We start from the raw sequence: 22,588 nt of genomic DNA on the forward strand, positions 1-22,588 counted from the left end.
CTTCTTCTCCTTTTTTTTTTTTTTAAAAGATTTATTTATTTATTTATTATATGTAAGTACACTGTAGCTGTCTTCAGATGCACCAGAAGAGGGCATCAGATCTTATTACGGGTAGCTGTGAGCCACCATGTGGTTGCTGGGATTTGAACTCAAGACCTTCAGAAGAACAGTCAGTGCTCTTAACCTGTGAGCCATCTTTTCTAGCCCATCTACTTCTTGAAATGGCCAATCTGCAGGAAATGATTTTGGAGAGATAATGGTGACATCTGCTCCTATGTCAACCATTTCCTCAATTTCAATATTGTTTACCAATATTCTTAAGCTTAGGCCTTTGATCCTCTATAGAAGTTTGTCAAATATAGAAATATTTGCATTTGGCCTCTTTTTACTTTTTTTAAAAATTGTTTGTAGAATTTGCCTTGGCCTTGTTATCTGCTCTCACAATGTCTGTTTTCAGAGCAGTGGTGTTTAATTGTCCCCAGGAAGAGAACTCTTCTTGTCTGGCATTGGAGCCTGCAAGAAGCACCCCCCTGGGAGTTTTCTGGTAAAGTGTTGCCCCATTTGTCTGTTGTTGCTCCACAATCCCTAGCCCAATGCCAGCCTTTGCCATATCTTTTACAAATTCCAGAAGGCATAGACTCCTTTTTAGAATTAATTTGGTTTTCTGTACAGTTTATTCTGAAATGACCCTGCTCACCATAATTAGGACATTTGAAATTTTGGGTCATCTCAAGGCCTCCAGTGGCAGCTTTTCCTACTAAGGTCATATCAGGTGAACAAGGTCTAACATCAACTGTATATCTAATAGATGTACACTGATCTATTGATATTGACCTTGCCCTCAATGGTCCGATTACTTCCTTGCATTCAGCATTTGCTCAACTAGTGCCTTACTTGCTGATGAATCCGATATACTCCTTTCCACATCAGAAGTCAACCTTTGCAAAAAGTGATAGAAGGTTTTCTTTGGACCTTGCATGACCTGAGAAAATGGTTCAAGTCTTTTCCCTGTTTCTGTGACTTTGTCCCAGGCATTTAAGGCTGCCAAGCAACAAAATGCCAAAGTTTCTTCATCATATACAGCCTGCACTTGTATCTCAGCCAAGCAACCTTAACCAAGCAGCTGATCTTTGGAAATCTCTCTGCCCCTGGCTCTATTTTGTTGTGCTATTTCCTTTGCCTCGTTTCTCTACCATGAGAACCATTGTGAATGTTCCACATGTTCTAGTATTGCTTTTGCCATATTCTTCCAGTCTTGGGGAATTACTCTATTTTTAATAATCCAAGAAGTCAGGATTTGTTTTAGAAATGATGAATGCATTCCAAAATTAGTGACACTTTCCTTAAATTTTCTTAGTTCTAACACATCCACAGGTTGCCATTAGAATCCCTGATAGCCCTGAGGATGATGATCATCAACTGTTGGCCTTGGTTAATAAACTAAAGTTTGTTTTCTAACAACCTTTGGTTGGCTTTCTCTAATTTTACCTTCTGTCTTTACCTGAGTATTTTCCCTAATTGATATTTTAAGTTCCTCCCTTAAGGTCTGTGCCCATATTTTCTATCTTTCCTTTTGTTGGTCTTCGTGTTCTATAAGTCCCTGTATTCTCTGTTCAGGTTCTGCTTCCACATTTTAATTTTTTCTTTATATTTTAATTCTGATATTCTGCTGTCTATTTTATTGTGATTGATTAATTTTAAAAAGTTCTCCTTCAAGCCTTGCTTCCAATCCTCATTATTTTCTCTCTTCCAGTCAGTCCAGTCTGTGAGCTGTTGTATCCTTCAGCTAGCATCTTTTCCAGCTCCTTCCTTCAATATTCATTTTCTTCTCTCTGTTGATTATTTTGACCTGTAAATTCCTGTACCTTTTGTTGCAGTGTTTCCTCTAATACTCTTTTTAAGGCTTGGATTTTTTTTTTTTTAATCTAGGGTCCTGTCTTTTGAGAAGACATGAGGGCTGGAGAGATGGCTCAGCCATTAAAGGCTAGGCTCACAACCAAAAATATAAGAGAAGACATGATAAATCAAGGTAGTAAACATTGTAATAATAACTGACAAAGTGTCAATTTCCTTTAAATTCATCCCTGTCAAACCATTCAAAATATCATCCCATAAAGCACAAAAGGTATTTATTGTGCTTCTCATCTTTAAGTATCTTAATTATATATATATACACACACACACACATACACACATACACACACACATATGTATGTATACACACACATGTATATATGTATACACACACATAGATAATTTATAATTCTTATTACCTGATCTGGAGATTTTTGTATCTCTGTCTTCTTCTGCTGTTTGACTTGGGACACTGTAGCTCACTTCTTGGTCATCCTGCCTTTGCCTGAGTCACAAGCCACCTATCTAGTGGGTCTAGTTGTTCCATGCTTGTTTAGGCATGGTGGATATGGGGAAGTGAGCACGGGAAGGCTCCCTTGGTTGTAGATGCCAGATCAGCCCACTGTAGAAGGCTACATTGCAGGCAGTAAGGTCCCCAGTGCTTCCCTAGGCTCAGGGAACCCCAACAATGTTGTGCTACCATGCTGCCCAAGTCCCAGCTCAGGCTGGGGTGCTGCCGCTGGCTGCTGCCTGGGGCTTGTGAAGGGAGCCTATCAGCAGCTCTGTGTAGACCCCTCAGACCCACTCAGTGTTCAATCCACACTGCTGCAGTCCAAGATCGTAGCCCCAGCTATTCACACTGTGTGTGGGGACTTTTATCTCAGGACAATTGGGTTCTAAGCCTGATGTAGGGTGTGCCATTTTGTTGCAGTAATTTTCTTTCTTTCTTTTTTTTTAAGTTAGATATTTTCTTTATTTACATTTCAAATGATATCCTCTTTCCTGGTTTCCCCTCTGAAAAAAACCCCTATTCCCACCCCCCGCTGCTCACCAACCTACTCTCTCCTGCTTCTTGGCCCTGCTATTCCCCTATACTGGGGCATAGAACCTTCACAAGACTAAGGACCTCTCCTCCCATTGATGAACAACTAGGCCATCTTCTGCTACATATGCAACTGGGGCCATGAGTCCCATCATGTGAATTCTTTGGTTGGTGGTTTAGTCCCTGGGAACTCTGAGGCTACTAGTTAGTTCATATTGTTGTTCCTCCTAAGGGGCTGCAAACCACTTCAACTACTTGGGTCCTTTCTCTAGCTCCTTCATTGGGGACCCTTTGCCAGTCCAATGGATGGCTATGAGCCTTTACTTCTGAATTAGTTGGGCACTGTCAGAGGCTCTCAGGAGACAACTATAGCAGGCTCCTGTCTTCCAGCACTTGCTGGCATCCACAATAGTGTCTGGGTTTGGTGATTGAATATGGGAAGGATTCCCAGGTGGGGCAGTCTCTAGATTGTCCTTCCTTCAATCTCTGCTCCATACTTTGTTTTTGCAACTCCTTCCATGGATATTTTGTTACCTCTCCTAAGAAGGATCGAAGTATCCACACTTTGGTCTTCCTTCTTCTTGAGTTTCTTGTGGTTTGTGGATTATATCTTGGGGTATTCTGAACTTCTGGGCTAATATCCACTTATCAGTGAGTGAATACCATGTGTGTTCTTTTGTGATTGGGTTACCTCACTCAGGATAGTATTCTCCAGATCCATCCATTTTCCTAAGAACTGCATAGGTTCATTGTTTTTAATAGTTAAGTAGTACTCTATTGTGTAAATGTACCACATTTTCTGTATCCATTCCTCTGTTGAAGGGCATCTAGGTTCTTTCCTATTTCTGATTATTATAAATAAGGCTGTTATGAACATTGTGGAGCATGTGTTCTTATTACATGTTGGAGCATCTACTGGGTATATGCCCAGGAGTGGTATAGCTGGGTCCTCAGGTAGTACTATGTCCAATTTCCTGAGGAACCACCAAACTGATTTCCAGAGTGGTTGTACCAGCTTGCAATCCTATCAGCAATTGAGGAGTGTTTCTCTGCCATGTCCACTCTTCTACTCCAGTCAAATCCAAAATATCAGGGGTAAAAGCCTGAATAGGATTAGAGGCAATAAGGACCCAAAAGAAGTTCTGTGCCTACTGGATATTCAGACAGTCACTGGCATCTCCTAACTCAGATGTGTTCCAGATTAGTCTTTCCAATTGTCAACACGCCCTCATATTTAGGCATAAAGGTACCCCAAAGAAATGCTTCATAAATGGCTAAGATTAGGCATTGTTTCCTAACCAGCACAATGTTCCAAAATATCCTAATTCAATTCCTAGCTGTCCTTAGCTTGGAATTTCTCTCAAGGAATCTGCCTTGCCAGATAGGTTTTTTTCAGAGTTAGTGACAGAGGTCAGGCACCATTGCTTACTGTTAACATAGTTAGAATTCTCAGGGCAGTCCCACAGAAGAAAGAACTATTTTACATACCAGAGAATAATTGAAAGTCTTCCTTCACTCAAGGATATTAGCTAGAAGTGTTAGGTTGGAACTTCCCAGTGCTTGCCTCCAGCAAGACCCAGAGAATTAACAGGAAATGCTAGATCGGAACCTCCTAGTCCTTTCCTCCAGCAGAACCAGAGAACTAGCATAGGAATACCAAAATAGCCCCAGCAGGGAGGGCTCCACTGCCCTTCCGCCTTCTTCACACCTGGCTACCTAATCCTACTGACCTTGGTGTGGCGGTCACTTGCCTACCTCCATGACCTCTGTCTTGTGCCCCTTGCTGTAACCCCCGCTTGCCTATGTGACTCTTGTCATCTGCCCTACTTACTGCATACTATTTAAGCCTGAGTTTCACCTTGTACAAATACATTCAGATTCACCACACCCTTGTGTCGAGTCTGTTTGTCATCCGCTGACTTATTGCCCATCTGACCAGAATTCTCATCCTGTGGAAATTGGGGACCCTGCAACGAACCCGGTCTGTGGCATTCCTCTTTCTCCACAACCTTGCCAGCATCTGCTGTTACCTGAGTTTTTTATCTTAGCCATTCTGACTGGTGTGAGGTAGAATCTCAGCATTGTTTTGATTTGTTGCAGTAATTTTCAACCTCAATGAGCCTGTAGAAAACACACATAATACAGTTATTATATTTATAAACTATATGCCTAGATTGGACAAATCTAACACTATACTAACTTATTCTTCAACTATGAGACTCTTTGCTACTTGCAGTTTCTCCTGGTCATGTGGTTCTGCTCCATCTTCACTTCCTCCTCTTCCTCTGTCCTCTCTCCTTCCTTCTCTTCCTCCTTCTACCTACCCCCACTTTCCAAGACCTCCTGTCCTACCTTTTCCTTCCACTGCCCAATCATACACTCTACCCTTTATTTAACCAGTTAAAATGTGAAAAAAATTCACATGAGATCACTTGAGTACATGATCAACTGCTTGTAAGGGAGCAGCCCCTCTTTGGGAAGCAAAATTAACATCAGGATATAAACAACATCAGGGAACCCAGAACTGACTATTAGTGCTACGTTCTAAGAATTACTAAAGGAAGACCTCAGACTCAAATAGTATGTAAGGATAAAGAGCATTTATTCTGCAGAAATAACCAGCACACAGGGGTCACCACTGCTTCAAAATGGTGACCCAGACAAAGACACTTAGGTCTCTTTTATAATGAGACTACTATTAAATCTTTTCTGATGTCAAAACTGCAGTGTGAACAATGCCTGTCTTCAAGTGTCACAAGTTAATTAATTCTGAGATAGTAAACAGGCATCTAAAACCTAGAGCACATACCAAGAGGTTGTAAACAATTAACTAAAGGTTATGACCTTCATAAAAAAGGAGCTAAGGATTTACTATAGGTGCAAGGACAGAAGATAAGATATTGACTGGGTTTATCTGTACAAAACTTTGAGGATTACTTAGTTATGGACTTTAACTCTCCATGAACTGGTAGTTAGTAGAAAATGATGAATGTTTAGCCAGATAATTACTCTTAGTGGATACACATGTAGATATTCTTTTCTAAACCTTATTCAATTTATGGCTTGAATTTATGTGCAAACTTGTAGTGAACTTTTTACCAGGTGATCATGCACTCCGAAAGACATACAAGTCCTGAGAACAAAGACCAGAGATAGTCCTTTCTCCCCCTTTTCTTCCTGAGACTTCAACTTAGAGTCAGGCAGTTCCTGAAGAGATAGAACAAAGGCTACTTTACCTTAACCCCCTGCTTCCCTCCCCGACTGCTTTACTATGAAGCTTCTAGCTTCAGAAAAACTCAGACAGTCAGGTCAGCTACAGAAGCAAAGATTTAAGACTTAGACTTAAGATAGGTAAACATTTTATCATTGTATTTTTAGGGTTAGGTAATCTAAAACATCATTGATGGGTGCATCGTGAGGTTCATATTATTCCTACATCATAAATGATTAACCACAGGATGGGCTGCCCAGCACAGATGGCCTATTCTGAGATACGATCTTGACCATTTATGTGGCTATCTTTAGGCTGTTCCTCAAGTGGGGGATTTTATTGTTTTGTTCCTGGACTTTGGGTTCTCTTGCTGCAGCAAATGGCTTATGGCCTAGATTCTGAGTGGAGACAAAATGGGATGAATAGTTTCCTTCATTAGGTGACTTTCAAGGAACAAGCAGAAGTAAAGTCACAACAGGGATTGTATGATGGCCCCACACCATCTCTGTGGCTACCTTCCCTCATTTATTCAAGGTTGTCTGTCTGTAGTTCTACCAGAGGACCCAGCTATACCACTCTTGGGCATATACTCAGAAGATGCTCCAACATGTAATAAGGACACATGCTCTACAATGTTTATAACAGCCTTATTTATAATAGCCAGAACCTGGAAACAATCCAGATGTCCCTCAACAGAGGAGTGGATACAGAAATTGTGGTACATCTACACAATGGAGTACTACTCAGCTGTTAAAAACAATAAATTTATGAAATTCTTAGGGAAATGGATGGATCCAGAGAATATCATCCTGAGTGAAGTAACCCAATCACAAAAGAACACACATGGTATGCACTCTCTGATAAGTGGTTATTAGCCCAGAAGTTTGGAATACAGGAAGAACAACCCACAAACCACAAGAAACCCAAGAAGAAGGAAGACCAAAATGTGGACATATCATTCCTTCTTAAAAGGGGGAACAAAATACCCACAGAAGGAGTTGCAGAGATTAACTATGGAGCAGAGACTGAAGGAAGGACAAACCAGCTGATATAGCTGTCTGCTGAGAGGCTCTGACAGTACCTGACTGTGACCCTTCTACTGCTGAGGGCTGATCCACAAGTATGCCAGAGATAACCACACCTCTCTGCCCACCTCCTCCTGCTAATTGCCATGCCTTTCTAAGTTCCAGTTATGCCAGAAGTCCCACCTCCCGAGACTGAAGAAGTGGCTGATTGGGCCAAGTTACTGACGAACTTGGGGGAGGGGTTTTGCCTTACCTATGCTACCTGTTTGCTTGTAATAAAGAGGATTCGATGAAAGATGGCAGACTGAAAACACACCATGTGTTGATCTAATTTTTATGAATCCTTCCTGCAGTTCCATTACCCCAAAATTATTCAGGACCTTGACCCCATTCCAGAAAACCCTTTTGTACATGTAGCTGCTGGTGGTTACAGATTGGCGCCATGAACAGGGACTGGAGATGGAAAACAAAGGTATCCTGCTTCCTCAAGAGAGGTCTCTCAAAAAATATAAAGATGGAATGACAAGTTTGCCGGGGTAAGTTGAGATCACACTGGCCTGGTGGTGGTCTCTTATTTAGGGAATTCGGTAGTGGCAGACAGTCAGGACTGGGGATAGGTGGTTGTCCAGTGGACGTGGGGCCACACGCAGGCGGACAGGGTAGAGCATAAATAAATAGATAAAAAGTACATAAAAAGGGCAAGGTTTGGAAACAAAGCAAGGGATAGGTGTAGGAAAATAGAAAAGAAAGGAAAAATGGACTTCAGAGCTATCCCAGAGACACAGAGAATCCAAGAGATGTCTCGCTTTCTCTGTGGCTCATTCAGGAGAAAATCCTGGTCTTTCTTTTTTATATTATCTGTTACGTATAAATTTGTTTATTTGTTCTGTCTTGATGAGTGAATGCAAGTCTTTGTTTTGTGTTTTTTGGTGTCTACACGTGGTCTGTTTACATGTGGTCAACATGGTGGCTTTGAGACAGTAGCCAGGGGCAAAAGCCCAGCCCTGGCAAAAATACTGCGGGGAAGAGGCTGCTGGGTGCTTTTGTGGTGGTGTGGCTGTCCCTGGCTCCCCAGCTGCGCTACACTGTGCAGGACGCAGGGCAACTCCTGACAGGCAGAGGGACCCTGCTGTTCCCGGGGTGGTGCGCTAGCTCGGCGTAGGGGCTGTGTATGGGTTTTCGAGGGTTCCGCGTGGGGTGCAACCCGGGGGTGTGTGTGTGTGGGTCCAGTCCGATTTAAAAGGCCCATGGCCACCGTTATTTGGGGTGCTGCTAAAGAGCTGGTCGTTGGATGGCGGGAATTTACGATGGTCCCTGTGGGTGGTTGCCCGGGCTTCTTGGCAGAGACTGGGGTGGCCCAGGGAGGGAATTTACAGGCTGAGAAAGGCCCCGGCTTTGTCTTCTTCTTCCAGCCGAAACCATCCTGGCCCAAGGGCCGTGCGGTGCCCGCCAGCAGAGGACTTGCCGAGAATGTGGACCCGGGCAGGGAAAGGCAGCCACTGGCAGGTGGCGCCAAGTGACAGAGGGGACACTCAGTGGCTGGGACATGCACGGTGGCCTCTTCCAGTGCACCTGCGACCAGACAGGATGGGCCGGGGCAGCGTGGTCAGTGACAGGGCAAGCGCAGCTGCCTGTGCATCTCATTCTCTGCTCTTGGCCTGCCCGTGGAGCCTCCTGACGGAGCTCGAGGACCCCAGCTCAGCCAGATATGGTGGCGGGTACACATTTTGCGGCGCCATGCCCAACATTGTCAGCCGCTTCCCGCCATGATGGCGCAGACAGTCCACAGTGCTGTACTAACTAAAGTTTTGCAACTGCTTAGCACGATCTAGTCACCATAAAAGTAATTACAGGCTCTTGATAAACTGTTTCAAAAGATTTTGTGCTACTAAAACAGTTCAGAGACACTCAAGCAGAGGTTCTTTTTGTAACTAACAATGCTTTTACAGCACCAAGGTTATAAAAACTATTTTAAGTAAAAATCAGCATGAAAAGGAAACAGGGATAAACAGCAAAATTGCTTGTAAAGTCTTTTGGGTATAACTCAGGTGGTATGCTCAGAAATATTTACTTTTGAGTTAATGCAAAAGCACAGAGAAGCCTCAGTAAGGCCTGAGAGACTTTCCTTTTGTTTTGCAGACCAGGCCTAGAGAAGTTTTCCTGGACTTGCCTCTCCCTTACATTCTAAAAATTGTTTTTAAGACAAAAACAGCATTATCACAAATCTATCCAGGTGTAGTTCAAAGTAATTTTCAATTTGAGACTTATTGAGAGTCAATGAGGTCATGGAACTTATAGAAACATTACAACCTGGTTTGTCTATTTCGTGTAGAGCTATTTTGTATTTTAGGAGGTTGTTTTTCCCTCTACATCCTAGTAATTTTAAAGATTTTATTTCTAGTGAATTTATAATCATTAGAAAATGTTGCCTTTGAAAATGGCTGAGACTTACGTATCATTACTTTGTCTCTGCTTCAGTATAAGAAGCTAAGACTTTGAATTTCTCAGTGTAAGTTTACTATTAAAGCCTCAGCAACATCAAGAGAGTTGTATCAAAAAAGAAAAGATGAGTTGCTTATTTCAAGTTACTTTTGGCTAAGACCTCATCTTAAGTTCACCATAAGACTTAATCCTTTGATAGAAATTAACTGGTGAGACAAATAGCTTTTCAGATATCAGATGAAATTTCTATCACTTGTCAATCATGATCAATTTCAATCAAATGTTTAGTTTATGCCCCCAACATCTCTTTGACAAAACGAGAACATTAGTATAAATTCTTCTTAATATAACATTAATATAAATTCATCTCTTCTCATTTTCAAAATAAAGTTTAATATCTTACCATAAAGTTGTGGTGATATAATAAAATCTTAAAATATATTTTAGAAAACATTTATTTCCTCTAACAGTAATTAATTTGGCTATTATAAACTATTAATTGATATTTGGCCTATTACTTAGTAAAGATTTTTAGACAAAATTGATATTTTTCCAAAGTAAACAAATTGTTATAATTTGTTTGTATACATACTTTTATATTTCCTATAAACTTATGTATACACCCCATAACAATACATTACTTCTATAGCCCTTTCATGAAAAATTTTATATTTAAGTCACATGTTATAATTTTATGATTTTCCCTCCTATGTCAGTACAAATAAGCAAATTGTGTGCTGTAGTTACTACTTATCGAGTATTAAGATTAAGCCTTAATTTGTATATTGATATATAGATATATACATATATCAGAGCTTTCAATTACTTATGATATTTAAACTTTTTAAAATTATAATTTTGATTTCAAAATTAAAAGTAAAATATATACATGTGACTATTATTTCCTTCTCAGGCTTTCAAGTTACAATTGCCTTAACTTAAAAAACAATAAAATATTAATTGTTTATTGTCTATATTGTATTTCTATATTTAATGTTCCTAATCAGATTAAACCAGATTATGGAACTGACTATTAGTCAAGCATTTAGACATTTTGTCAACAATTTAATGTTACCCATATTATTGAGATAATTTATAATTCTCAGAGACAATAAATTACTCAATGTGTATTTCACACTTTGAAAATTTGATTTTTTAATATTAAAAGGAGGGGGAATATGTACTCTACTCCAAAGTTACCTCCAAAAGCATTTTGTTTGTCGCTTGTTTTAAAAAGTATGTTTCAATATTTAATTATTTTGAAAAGCATATTTCATTTTTGCCTGCTTTTAGGCATACCTTGCCTTTTGCTTGTTTTAAAAAGCATATTTTGCTTTTTGCTTGTATGTATGTATGTATGTATATATATATATATATATATATATGTGTGTATGTATATATATATATCAGTCTGATGTTAAAGGTCAGTCTGCTACGGATTGCCATTGGTATCCACACATTTTCAATTTTTATGCCATAATAAAATGGCATGTCACTCCACTTCCTAACACATATAATCATAACCCCACTTTGATCTGGGCAAGAGGTTCCATTTGTGTTGGAACACAATGGCTACCTGAAACATTAATTTGTCAAAATCTTTTTTATAAGCATGTTTTTATACTAAAAATATTGGCTAAAGGTTTTATTAGCCAACAAAGTTTACTTGGCTGAAATAGCCTTCACCTTTTTCTAAGAGTCAACAGTGGCTTCCCTCTACACCTAGAGGCCAAGCCTTGGGCCTAAACATTGCTAATTTGCAACCAAAGTGCCTGAGACATCTTCAAGTTAATGTTACTTTTAAACTTTTGAGTTTTTATCTCAAACAAGTTCATTCCCAGAGTACAAAGATAATCAAAATTTGCTCACTCTCGGAGCCCTCTTTATCTAAAAAGCAAGCTCAGTCTCGGAGCACAAAGACATTTTAGCTCAATCTTGGAGCTTCTAGCCTGGAAGTTACTTATTTACAACTGAATTGAAGGCCTATTCTCGAGGTAAAGCTGTTGAAAAGGCTCCTAGTTTGGGAGCTGCTATTTTACAACTCAATTAGGTGTCTATGCCCAGCTGCCCATCAGCACACCAGCACTGCTTCACGTGGACTTCAGAAAAAGGGGACTCCAAAGAGACTGTGGCAGCTCCTGGACTTTGCAGTCAATAAAGGCATGTCTTGGCATTAGCTGCGCGGATGGAGGGTGCATCCTGGAAACCTGTATCTTTGGGCTAGGTCTATGGCGGTAATCAACCTAAGACATGGTCACATGCCGAGTAGCTGTGTGTTTTTGTTTAAGATAAAAGAAAAACTCGTAATAAGCCTGGTTTTTCAGTGTCAAACTAGATGTACGTGATCCCTATGATGGGTAAGATACTTGCCAGTACATATTATACTACAGGTGATATTCATCAAAGAACCATGAAAATTTTCATGCAAGACTGTGAAATATGAGCATGCCTTTGTCATGCTGTTTTCTAAATAAAAAGGGAGGAATTGTGGCCCTTCTACAGCTGAGGGCTAATTCTTCAGACCCCGCCTTGCCACAGATAACCACACCTCTCTGCCCACCTCCTGCTAATTGCCACACCTCTCTCCAAGTTCCAGTTACACTAGAAGTCCCACCTCCAGAGACTGAAGAAGAAGTGGCTTATTGGGCCAAGTTGCTGACGAACTTGGGGGAGGGGTTTTGCCTTGCCTATGCTACCTGTTTGCTTGTAACAAAGAGAATTCAATGAAAGATGGTGGACTGAAAACACACCATGTATTGGTCTAATTTTTATGAACCCTTCCCGGAATTCCGGTACCCCAAAATTATTCAGGACCTTGACCCCATTCCAGAAAACCCTTTTGTATATGTAGCTGTTGGTGGTTACACCTGACTAATACAGAAGTAGAGGCTCACAGCCATCCATTGAACTGAGTACAGGGTCCCCAATGAAGTAGTTAGAGAAAGAACCACAGGAGCTGAAGGGTTTGCAGCCCCTTAGGATGAACAACAATATGAACTAACTAATACCCTCAGAGCTCCCAGGGACTCAACCACCAACATGATGGGACTGATTGTTCAGGCAGCATGTGTATAGTAGAAGATTGCATAGTTGATCATCAATGGGAGGAGAGACCCTTGGCCTGAAGGTTCTGTGCCCCAGTGTAGGGGAATGCTAGGGCCAATAAATGGGAGAGGATAGGGGAGCAAGCTGGGGGAGGGGGAGGCAAAAGAGGTTTGTTTGTTTGTTTGTTTGTTTTTGAGGGGAAACTGGGAAAGGAGAGATCATATGACAGGCAAATAAATACAATATCTAATAAAAAAAGCTAAAAAAATGTTGTCTGTCTGCTTTGTCCTCCATAGTTATGCCATCTCCCTCTTCCTGCTTTATTCTGTAGATGAAAGTTACCATGCCTGTCCACCATCAACCATGGAAGTTCCAAGCTTTTGACCTTCACCTCCTGGAGAGTTGTAACCTATGCACATAAAATTCTTCCCCAGGAAGATATCCTCTCCTCCCTCACTTATTGTATATAGTCATTCCATCTCTTAGCACAGAGTAATGTGCTGAGAATCATTTTGCCCTTCCAGTTCAGCTTGCTGCTAAGGCAAGCATTCCAGTGATAACTCTTCTGGAATCTCTCATCTTCATTCCCAAATCCTTTGTTGAGCACTTATGTTTTGGGGCACTTCCTTCCTGGTAAAAGACAGCCAAGCTCCTTTATATCTATCTTGTCATGTCTTTGAATCAGCTACTTCTGCAAGAGGTTATTTAAATTTTCTTTGTGTGTGTATGAGTGTGGTATGCTTAAATATTTGTGTGGGTGAATGTACATGTATTGACATACATGTGTATACATGGATACTTGTTTTCCTTTATCATTACCCATCTATCTATCTGTCTGTCTGTCTGTTTATCTATCTATCTATCTATCTATCTATCTATCTATCTATCTATTTATCTATCTATTTATCTATCTATATATGTATCTATCTATCTATCCATCTATCTATATATTCAATATATGTGTGTGTTTGTTTTTGTGTGAGTGTGTACACTCGAGTGTGAGAGTATGTAAGAGAGTGGCAGTAAGAGGTTAAGCTCAAGTGACAGTTTTTACATTTTATTTTCCATGAGACAGGGTCTTTTCAGAGAACCATGGAGCTGACCTGGCCTAGCTTCCTTGAGAGGCATGCATTACAGACTTCTTAGGTTAGAGTCCATGGCTCCTGGGGCATAGTGTGCCTTCCAGTTCCTAATAAACTGACCCAGTCTTTCAGGCAGTTGAAGTATTCCGACAGCAATGTGTTTCTCTGTATGTTCCTTTAGTAGTTAAGAAAACATGGAAGCTTGACAGACAATTGCTCTTAGACATAAATCTTGTGTATTCTGTATTGTGTGTAAAGATCAGTGTATCTTGGCAACAACAAATTTATTGATCTTGGCAATTGCCATTATATTCAGATATGGGTATAAAAAGTCTGATTGGTTTCAATAACATTGTTACTGCCTCAGCCTTCCTGTGGCCCCTCTAACTGGCCTGGTTTAATTCCCTGAAGTCATAACAGGTAACCTTGGCCGAGTAAGTAGGCACAGTGCTTTTGTTGTTCTCTGTTGTGTACTTCAGGTTAGTTGGCCCACAAGCTTCTAGGGATACTCCCTTCACTGCTTCCCATCTCACTATAGCATCAATGAGTTCAGACAGGCACCCATATGTCTGGGTTCATATGGGTTCTGGGTAGTCTAGCTAAGGTCCTCAGGCTTCATTGGTAAATGCTTTGGTGAACCTGAACCTCACCAATCTGGCTAGGCTAGATGGTCAATGAGCTTTACAGTCCTAACTGTCTCTGCCCTCTCATTGCTGGGATTGCAAGAACTCGCACCTTGCATGGCTTTTACATCAGTGTTGAAGATTCAAATTCAGTCTTGATTCTTGTGCAGCAAATACTGTTATCCCCACAAACCCCCAGATACTTCCTTAACCCTGCAGTCTTTCATTTGATTTCAGAAGATTAGGGTTTATTTTCTTTCTGAATGGACATTCTATACCAATTAAGAATTCCCCACTGTGCCCTTCCTCAGCCACTGTATTTTTCTGTCTTGAGAAATTACAGTACTCTCAGTTCCACCCTCTAGATGCAGATTTATAGAATGATTGTCATTTTGTGACCAACATTTCAATTGAAGTATGTATTCCAGGCTCATCTGTGGTGGACCTACCCCTGGCTTTCCTTCCTGTTTAAGCTGAGTAATATAGTCCATGGTGTATAAAGGTCGCATGTGGTTGGTACATTCATCTGTTTATAGACAGAATTGCTTCTGTCTTGGCTGCTAAGTGCTGCTACTATGAACAAGCAAGCATCTGTGACTTTGTATCAATTATTTTCATATAACTATGAAAGAATGAATGTTAATTTGTGGTAATGTTTACATATTTAATTAGGTAGAAAACAAAGTGTTGAGATGATTAGCTTAGCAAAATGTGCTATATATACTTTTGGTTATTGCTAAGTGCACGAGGTACCCTAATCTGTGAAAGTGTCATAGGTGTCCCCTACTAACACTGAGCAGAAATGCACATAAAGACATTTGACTCAAATATTTACAGGTGTTGGTTATCCATATTTCAAAAGAAGAAGGTTTAACAAAGCATGATCATGTATTAATTTGTTCAGAATTGCTTGAGGACTAGGCCAAGATTCACCATTCGCCAGCTAGCATGTTACCTCCTTAAGTGTGCCTGCCTCCATTCAATAGTTAAGCGTCTACTGTCCTTCCTACCAAGGACTTTAAAAACCTACTAATTCGTTTTTTAGTAACCATTAACAGCAAAGGGCTGAGGGTGGCATAGCTATTAGAGATCATCATCTGAATACTGTGGCAGATTGGGTCACTGTTTTGCAGAAGTCTGGAGGCAGATATGATGCAGTCCATACAGTACATCAACATAAACAAGCTCATGAGCACCAGAATGGTCTGAGTGGCCCTTTGCTCTGGGGATGCCTTTGGAGAAAGGCTGGTGCTGTGTTGATGCCAGGCCTGCTTCTTGTACCTGCACAAGAGAGCTACCATGTACACGCTGGTGAGGGACATGAGACCTATGAAAGACACATCCCAAAATATCTTCAATACAGAAAATAAGTGCCTGGTTATATAACTCATGGGTAAAATAATGCAGGATTCAGTGACAAATATGAGACCATGTGAAGAGAAGTTGTAGTCATCAACAACAGAGAAGGAGAAATGAGCACCACAGGACATATAGAAGACCCAAGGTACAAGAAGGGAACACAGGCTATGCTGTGGGGATTTTTTATTTGAACTTTGCCAAACAGAAGCTTCTGGGGCTAAGGGTGATGGCCTGGAGGACACTCAGAAGACAGGTAGCAGAAAGAGAGAGGCCTCTCAGAAATCTGTGCAAGTGGGCAAGGAATTTGCATTTGATGTCATTCCACACATTCTGAGATGCAAAGATATGAACAGCTGTGAATCCCATGACTGTTAGCATACAAAAGTGGATGAGGGCCAAGAGACTGATGATTAGGTCAGTGATCTGGAGCCTGCGCTCAAGAATGAACTGAAGGATGTGGAAGAGGAAGAGGATACTGTTGAATGAGATCCCAATGCTTACTTCAGAGAAGAATATATTTTGTATGTCAACAACTCCACACAGTGTGTTGATTCTTCTCATTGTATGGGACAAGGAACTAGAGTCAATACCTGAGGAGAAAGGCAACAGAAAGCTTTCATCACAAACAATCATGGTATCACTGATACCCAACACAATGATTGCCTTTAGCAATACTAATGGACCCCCCTCAGTGCACCACTCATTACTCAGGCTTGCCTGAGGTCCAATGCCCCTTCAGCATCAGACATAGCTGGATCCTGAACCTATAGATAGGCTCCCTTGGTACCTAAAGTTCCCTGTGCATTAAAATGATCACATGTATAGAAGCACTTCCTGAATATTGCCCCATTTTGAGGTTTTCAGGAGGCACTGTGATACCTGGCTTGTTTTTGTCATCTTGTCAGGTACAGTAAGAGTTTTATGAGTTTTGATAATTTCAAGTGGGACGTTTCCCCGTTTTGTGGAGGAAAGGGTTTATCTAGCGTACATTTTCAGCTTACAGTCCATCAGTAAGAAGAAGTGAAGTCAGGAACCCAAAGCAGCTAGTCAGGTCACACCAATTGAGTTCAGTTCCCAGCACCTAAGTCAACTGGCTCACCACCACCTGAGCCAGGGTATCAATGACCTCTTCAGGCCTCTATGGCACCTGCACTCATGTGCATGTATTGTACACGCATAATTAAAAAATAAAAGTAAGTAAATCTTAAGTTAACTTATACTAGAAATATTTGATAGAATGTTTCCTATAAAATGCATGTTGGGGCTGGAGAGATGACTCGTTGGCTAAGAGCACTGGCTGCTCTTGCAGAAGACTGGGTTTGAGCCCCTTTACACACTTGGACCTCCCAATTTTCTGTAACTCCAGTCCTAGGGATCTGACACCCTCTTCTGGCCTCCATGGGCATTACATGCATGTGGTACACTGACATAAATGTAGGCAAACCACACATAAAATAAGATTTTTTAAAATGTTAAAATATGTGTTTATATGGCTTATTCTGTCTTCTGTGAGCACTGCACATATGTGGTGCTTTGACATATATGCAGGCATAACACCCATACACTTAAAATAAGTGAGCTAAAAACAAGTTAAGGTGCAGGTTTAGGTTTCATCCAAATTTCTTTTTTTTTTTTATCTTTTTCTTTTTGAACTTTTGTCAATCTCTTTATTTAAGACTCAGATTAAGATTTTAGCTTATTTTAAACAAGATGAAGCAAGATGCATTTGATGAGTGATTCATAAGGTTTTCATATGTCATTCAAATTTCTTAAACAGGAAGAGCATGTTGCTGTAAATTTTTCCAGTTAAATATGGAAAAGAAATTTCATCAGTAAGTTAAGGCTGTTTGCTATTCTGCAGCTTACAATATGTTCTCAAATTTCTGGATCCATAAGTTTCTCAGAGAAGACAAATGTGTTTAGTATTCACAAACATGTTATACTATTCAAAGATTCAGAACTTGGACAAAACCTTGACATGTGGATTTCTCTTACATTTTAATTCACATATATTTTTACTTAGATGAGGGGTATGGTGTCATGGCTCTGCTCTGATTGAGTCTGGATCATTTTTACCTTCTCAAATACTATCATTTCTCTGGGTTTGAAATCTTCAGTTCTTCAGATTCCTCTGACACATACAAGCAGTTGGTGCACACTACAGCTATGTACACCATTCTTCTCACTATTTTGTATAATCAACTTTGTCAGCTTCCACACTGAATGATACCAGACAGGATATTTGTCTGAAATCGAAAATGTGCAGCTCCGTAAAGAAAAGCTTATCTTTCCCCTGTAACCATCATCAATAGGACACTGTCTTCTCGAGACACAGGTTCAGTGCACATGGGTTTGCTCCTATCAAAAGCAAAGATGTCAGTCAAAGGCCTCCATCTGTTCCAGGTCACAGTTGATCACTAGGACACAGCACCATCTCTGTGACATTGCTATGTATGTGTGGTATGCATCTATTTTTAGTACTTTTGTTTAATAAAAGGTAAACTACATATTGATAACATCTTGGTTGCATATATTATGCATGGTAATATCTTAAGTGTACCTTCAGATTGGTGTGATATAATGAATGTTGAAAAGAATTCTGATATTGCCTCCTCTTGTATCAGTCTGTGAAATCAGGCTCTCTGATCTTTTACATAAGGCTTACAGACCTAGCAATATAAAGCTACATATAATACAACACCAAGCTTTAGTTACCTGGGAATCAAAGGTGCTGGGTGTCACCATCTTTAGTGTGATGTGGCTAACTGCTCTCACAGGCATTAAAGGAAAGGGTTTTGTGGGTTCTGAGAACTTAAGATAATGACCATGATTTGTGGGTTTATTTTATAATTACTTTAAACCACGATAAAGCTTTTTTTTTCTACAGGTTAAATTTACAGATGCAACATGGGAGAAACTAACCCTTTTGTCCAGAGTAGGGTTCAGCCACACTCTGATGGAATCATACATGCCAGCTCACTTCCCTCCATGCAACACCAGGAGAGGCTACAGAAAAATATCCCACTAGCTATCATAGACAACTGGATGGGCAATCATGCCCCGCAGGCAAACATGGCTCATATATGTAATGTAATGTAAACATCATGGATAATTAAAGAAAAAGGCATATAGTGACTTTCTAGCCAATGCATCACTTAAAAAAAAAAAGGCTTAAAAAGTCTCATTAATTTTTATGTGTATGTGTGGTTTGCCTCCTGAATTGATGAACTGGCTCTTATATAGTTGCTGTGCCCTTTACTGACCACTGCACTTTACACATGGAGACATCCCACTCTTCTGCCTTCCAGTTTCTGAAATGGTCCATCTGAATAACACACATCTGGGAATTTTGTGTGCTGGGATGGAGGTGGGGGCTATGCTAGCCGATGAGAAAGCATGCCCAATATGGAGAAAGATGCAGCAAAGAAAAATCTGCACTAGATGAGAGCCAGCACTAAAGGCTGGATCTCAGGAACAAAGTGGTGCTAAAAGTCCCATCCCAACACACACCAAGGAGCAGTCCCTTGAGTTACATAGCGTGGTGTTCTGTGATTGGCCAAATCCTGGCAATCCTGTGAGACACAGAACCATTAAATGGCCCCAAACTAGTGACACATTTTGTAGACAATAGATTTGATCCATTTAGTCAGGAAAGAAGCAGAGAGCAGAACAGGATTGGGAAGGTCCTGTACAGATACTGCTCTGAGTTTGGTCTTTTTTTTTGTTTTTTTTTGAGACAGGGTTTCTCTGTGTAGCCATGGCTGTCCTGGAACACAATCTGGAGACCAGGCTGGCCTAGAACTCAGAAATCCACCTGCCTCTGCCTCCCAAGTGCTGGGATTAAAGGCATGCGCTCAGCTAGAATTTGGTCTTTTATGACCTTTCAAGTGGGCAGAATCCAGGGAGAAGGGTGGAGGGCAGGATGTTTTCTCCTCTGCAGCATGGGTTCAAGAATATCTGTTTCTGGGTATTGAGATGCTGCATAGTGTAATTTCTCCACACTTATAACCCAGGTCCAGACTCATTCCCAGAAAGGCCTTTGGTTTGTTATTATCATCATATTGATCAATAGCAGGATGTCACACCATCACCACCTCCTGTAAGTTGAAGCAAAACTATGCAAAAAGCCTGAGGCTCTGGGTACACTATCTGTGGTTGGATTTGGACTTCAGTTAAATACAGCCCTTGGCTTTCTTATGGTGCTGCTCTGCTTAGAAAAGTAGGGATACTAGGGAGACATGGCTGGCACCATAGTGATGGCAAAACCTCCACCAGCCAGGTGTATTTGCTGTGTACAGAGAAACCCCTCGTAGCTGTAGTCCAGGATTGCTCATAACAAACACCGGGGAACACTCTTTGGTGAAGGACTGGCATCTAACTCTGAATTGTTCATAGCATTTGCACATTGATAGGATCATGAAGTTCAGCTTAGGGTCACACCTGCAGTTACAATGTTTATAATAACCACTATTTGTTAAAAAAAAACTCTCCGTAAAAATCAGTAGAAAGAAAATATACTTTTTTTTACACAGAGAAACAAGAAGACTTAGAGAGGAATGTTCCACAGCCACCAACAATGCACACACACAACCTGATTCCCTAATCATCCAGTGATGATTTGTTGAAGTTTTGGCTTTGCTGTGACCTCCCTCCCATTGCATTTGTTGGATATTTCTAATATCAGAAAATTATAAAGGATATTTATTCAATGACTAGAACACAGACACTATTAATGAACACAATTATCATGTCCATTAGGACCATACTCACTATTTATTAATAATCTGTGTCCTGTAACTTCATCACCACAGTGACTCAGGTGACCACTCCTACCAGATAGAACAAGGACAATGGATGACATAATTTGTGAAGTTAAACAGGGAATGGAAAAGCTCTTAAGAAAATTCTAGTCAATAAAATTCAGCAAGGAGCACTCTGTTAGGTGAGGTTTGAACATACAACCCATTTCTTTTTCAATGTCTTTTAGAACTTCTAAGTATTCACACTATAGAAGCCAGTATATCAGCAATATTCCTTTTATGGTATATAATCAACAGAAACAAAATTAAGTGTATTTGTTTATATTTGAAAGGAAAATACCACTTCTATTCAACATACATACAAAGGATCACTTCTGAAAACCTCTAGAAATCACACCATACAATTTATGGATGATAAAGTAAATTTGGTAATTAGTTCAGAAAAGTAAATTGAAATGAAAATTAACTGACATCTTATATAAAAAATTAAGTAATTTTAGGACCTTAAGGAAATGAATATCCTGGGAACAAAATGCACTTGATGCAGAACACATTCCTCTATGCTGAAGGGCTGCCAGAGCTCAGCGTCTCCCCTGCAGATGCTGAAACTCTCCCTGCGGCCTCCATGTTCTTCCTCACACAGCCTGCCTGGGTCTCATCCACCTTCTGATTCTGCATTTCAGTGCATAGCACTCACCTAGATGCACATGGCAGAAAAGGACTCTGAGCCTGAGGAGATCCCTCACAGACAGCTGAAGGGAGTCTTTAAAGCATCTTTGCAGCCTGTAATTTTAGAAACTGTCAGTTACAAGTTCCCACTGGTGAGCAGGGACATGTGGGATTCCACTGGAACATTTGACCTGTTGAGTTGACTCTACTCTGTTGGATAACAGCCATCCTGGGAGAGCTGAGCCTAAACTTTTCTCTGAGCTTCCTTGCCACACCTGCACAATGGATCAGGACACAGTATGATCTAGCCCCAACTTGCTTATTTTTCCCTCATAAAAAAGAGTCCTAACTGACATTCTATTCCATAATTCTTCTGCTTAACAGTGAGACTCCTGGTGCCTTTCTTGAGCTTCCATGTTTCTGATTAAATCTAATCAATGAGTAACAGGCTGCTTCTTCCAGGGTCCTTCAACACATGAGAACCTGTATCCAAGAAATCTTGGTTCTGTGCCCTTTGACTTCCAGCTTTCAAGGTCTTAGTAAACAGTAGAAATGATCTTAAAGAAAATTCAGAACTAAAGAGAGACTTGAGAGTTTGGGGCTGCGCAATCATAGGCAGCTTGAACATAACTGTATCAGAGGCCAACTCTTCACTGATAGGGTCAGGAAGTCTTAATATCTGTATGGACAGAAATGACATGCAAGTTTGCTTTCATCCCCTGGATACTTTACATACAATAATACAAAGACCCTGACAAATGGAACTACAGCCCATGTCAGAAAAGAGTCCAATCTTCCAGGGTGGCCTATTCCTGTTTTTGGGCCTCAGAATTAGAAGATAGCATTTTATAATACCTGCTCTCAATATGTCAAGCATTCACACAGGAGCAATGCATGAAAGATTAGCTATTTCCAGAGAGGATTGGAGAGTTAAGGAACTAAACATATGTAAAAAACCAATAACATCTATGCTCTAAGTTCCTACACAAGGCACCTGGGGGAGTGGAAGCCTCAGAGGAAAGTCAAGGCACCCATTATTAAATATCCAACTCATGCCAAGGGAGAAGTCTGAACGCTGCACAATGGCTTCATGAGCATTTGAATGCTCATACAAAAGTCATAGCTCAGCTGGGGAAGGGGAAGCCCACAGCATGAGGGCACTGGAAAATGATCATCCATTGCCCATCCCTTCCCTGAGTGTGCTGGGCTTCTGTCCTAATCTCTTGCACAGGTCATTGCCATCAAGTTGTCACCAGGTTTCCTGAAAGAACATGGGGGCTGGTGTGGCAAAAGTGTTGGCCTGGCAGAGAAGGTGGCCTTCACAAGACCAAGGGCCTCTACTCCTATCGATGCCAGACAAGGCCATCCCCTGCTACATATGCGGCTGGAGCCATGGGTCCCTCCATGTGTACTCTTTGGTTGGTGGTTTAGTCCCTGGGAGCTCTGGGGAGTGTGGTTGGTTTGTATTGTTGTTCT

The 22,588-nt window shown here is 40.7% G+C and overlaps 1 protein-coding gene across 1 annotated transcript; it reads right to left on the minus strand.

Annotated features, from left to right (window-relative positions):
• Window positions 1–15,310: 15,310 nt before the first annotated feature.
• Window positions 15,311–16,244, minus strand: LOC116098237 (vomeronasal type-1 receptor 90-like). Its single transcript, XM_031380912.1, is given in 2 exon segments — window positions 15,311–15,868; window positions 15,870–16,244. Coding segments are annotated over 2 exon segments (933 nt in total).
• Window positions 16,245–22,588: the final 6,344 nt, after the last annotated feature.

This window comes from Mastomys coucha, unplaced genomic scaffold (assembly GCF_008632895.1).
Source record: "Mastomys coucha isolate ucsf_1 unplaced genomic scaffold, UCSF_Mcou_1 pScaffold20, whole genome shotgun sequence".
Taxonomy (NCBI): domain Eukaryota; kingdom Metazoa; phylum Chordata; class Mammalia; order Rodentia; family Muridae; genus Mastomys; species Mastomys coucha.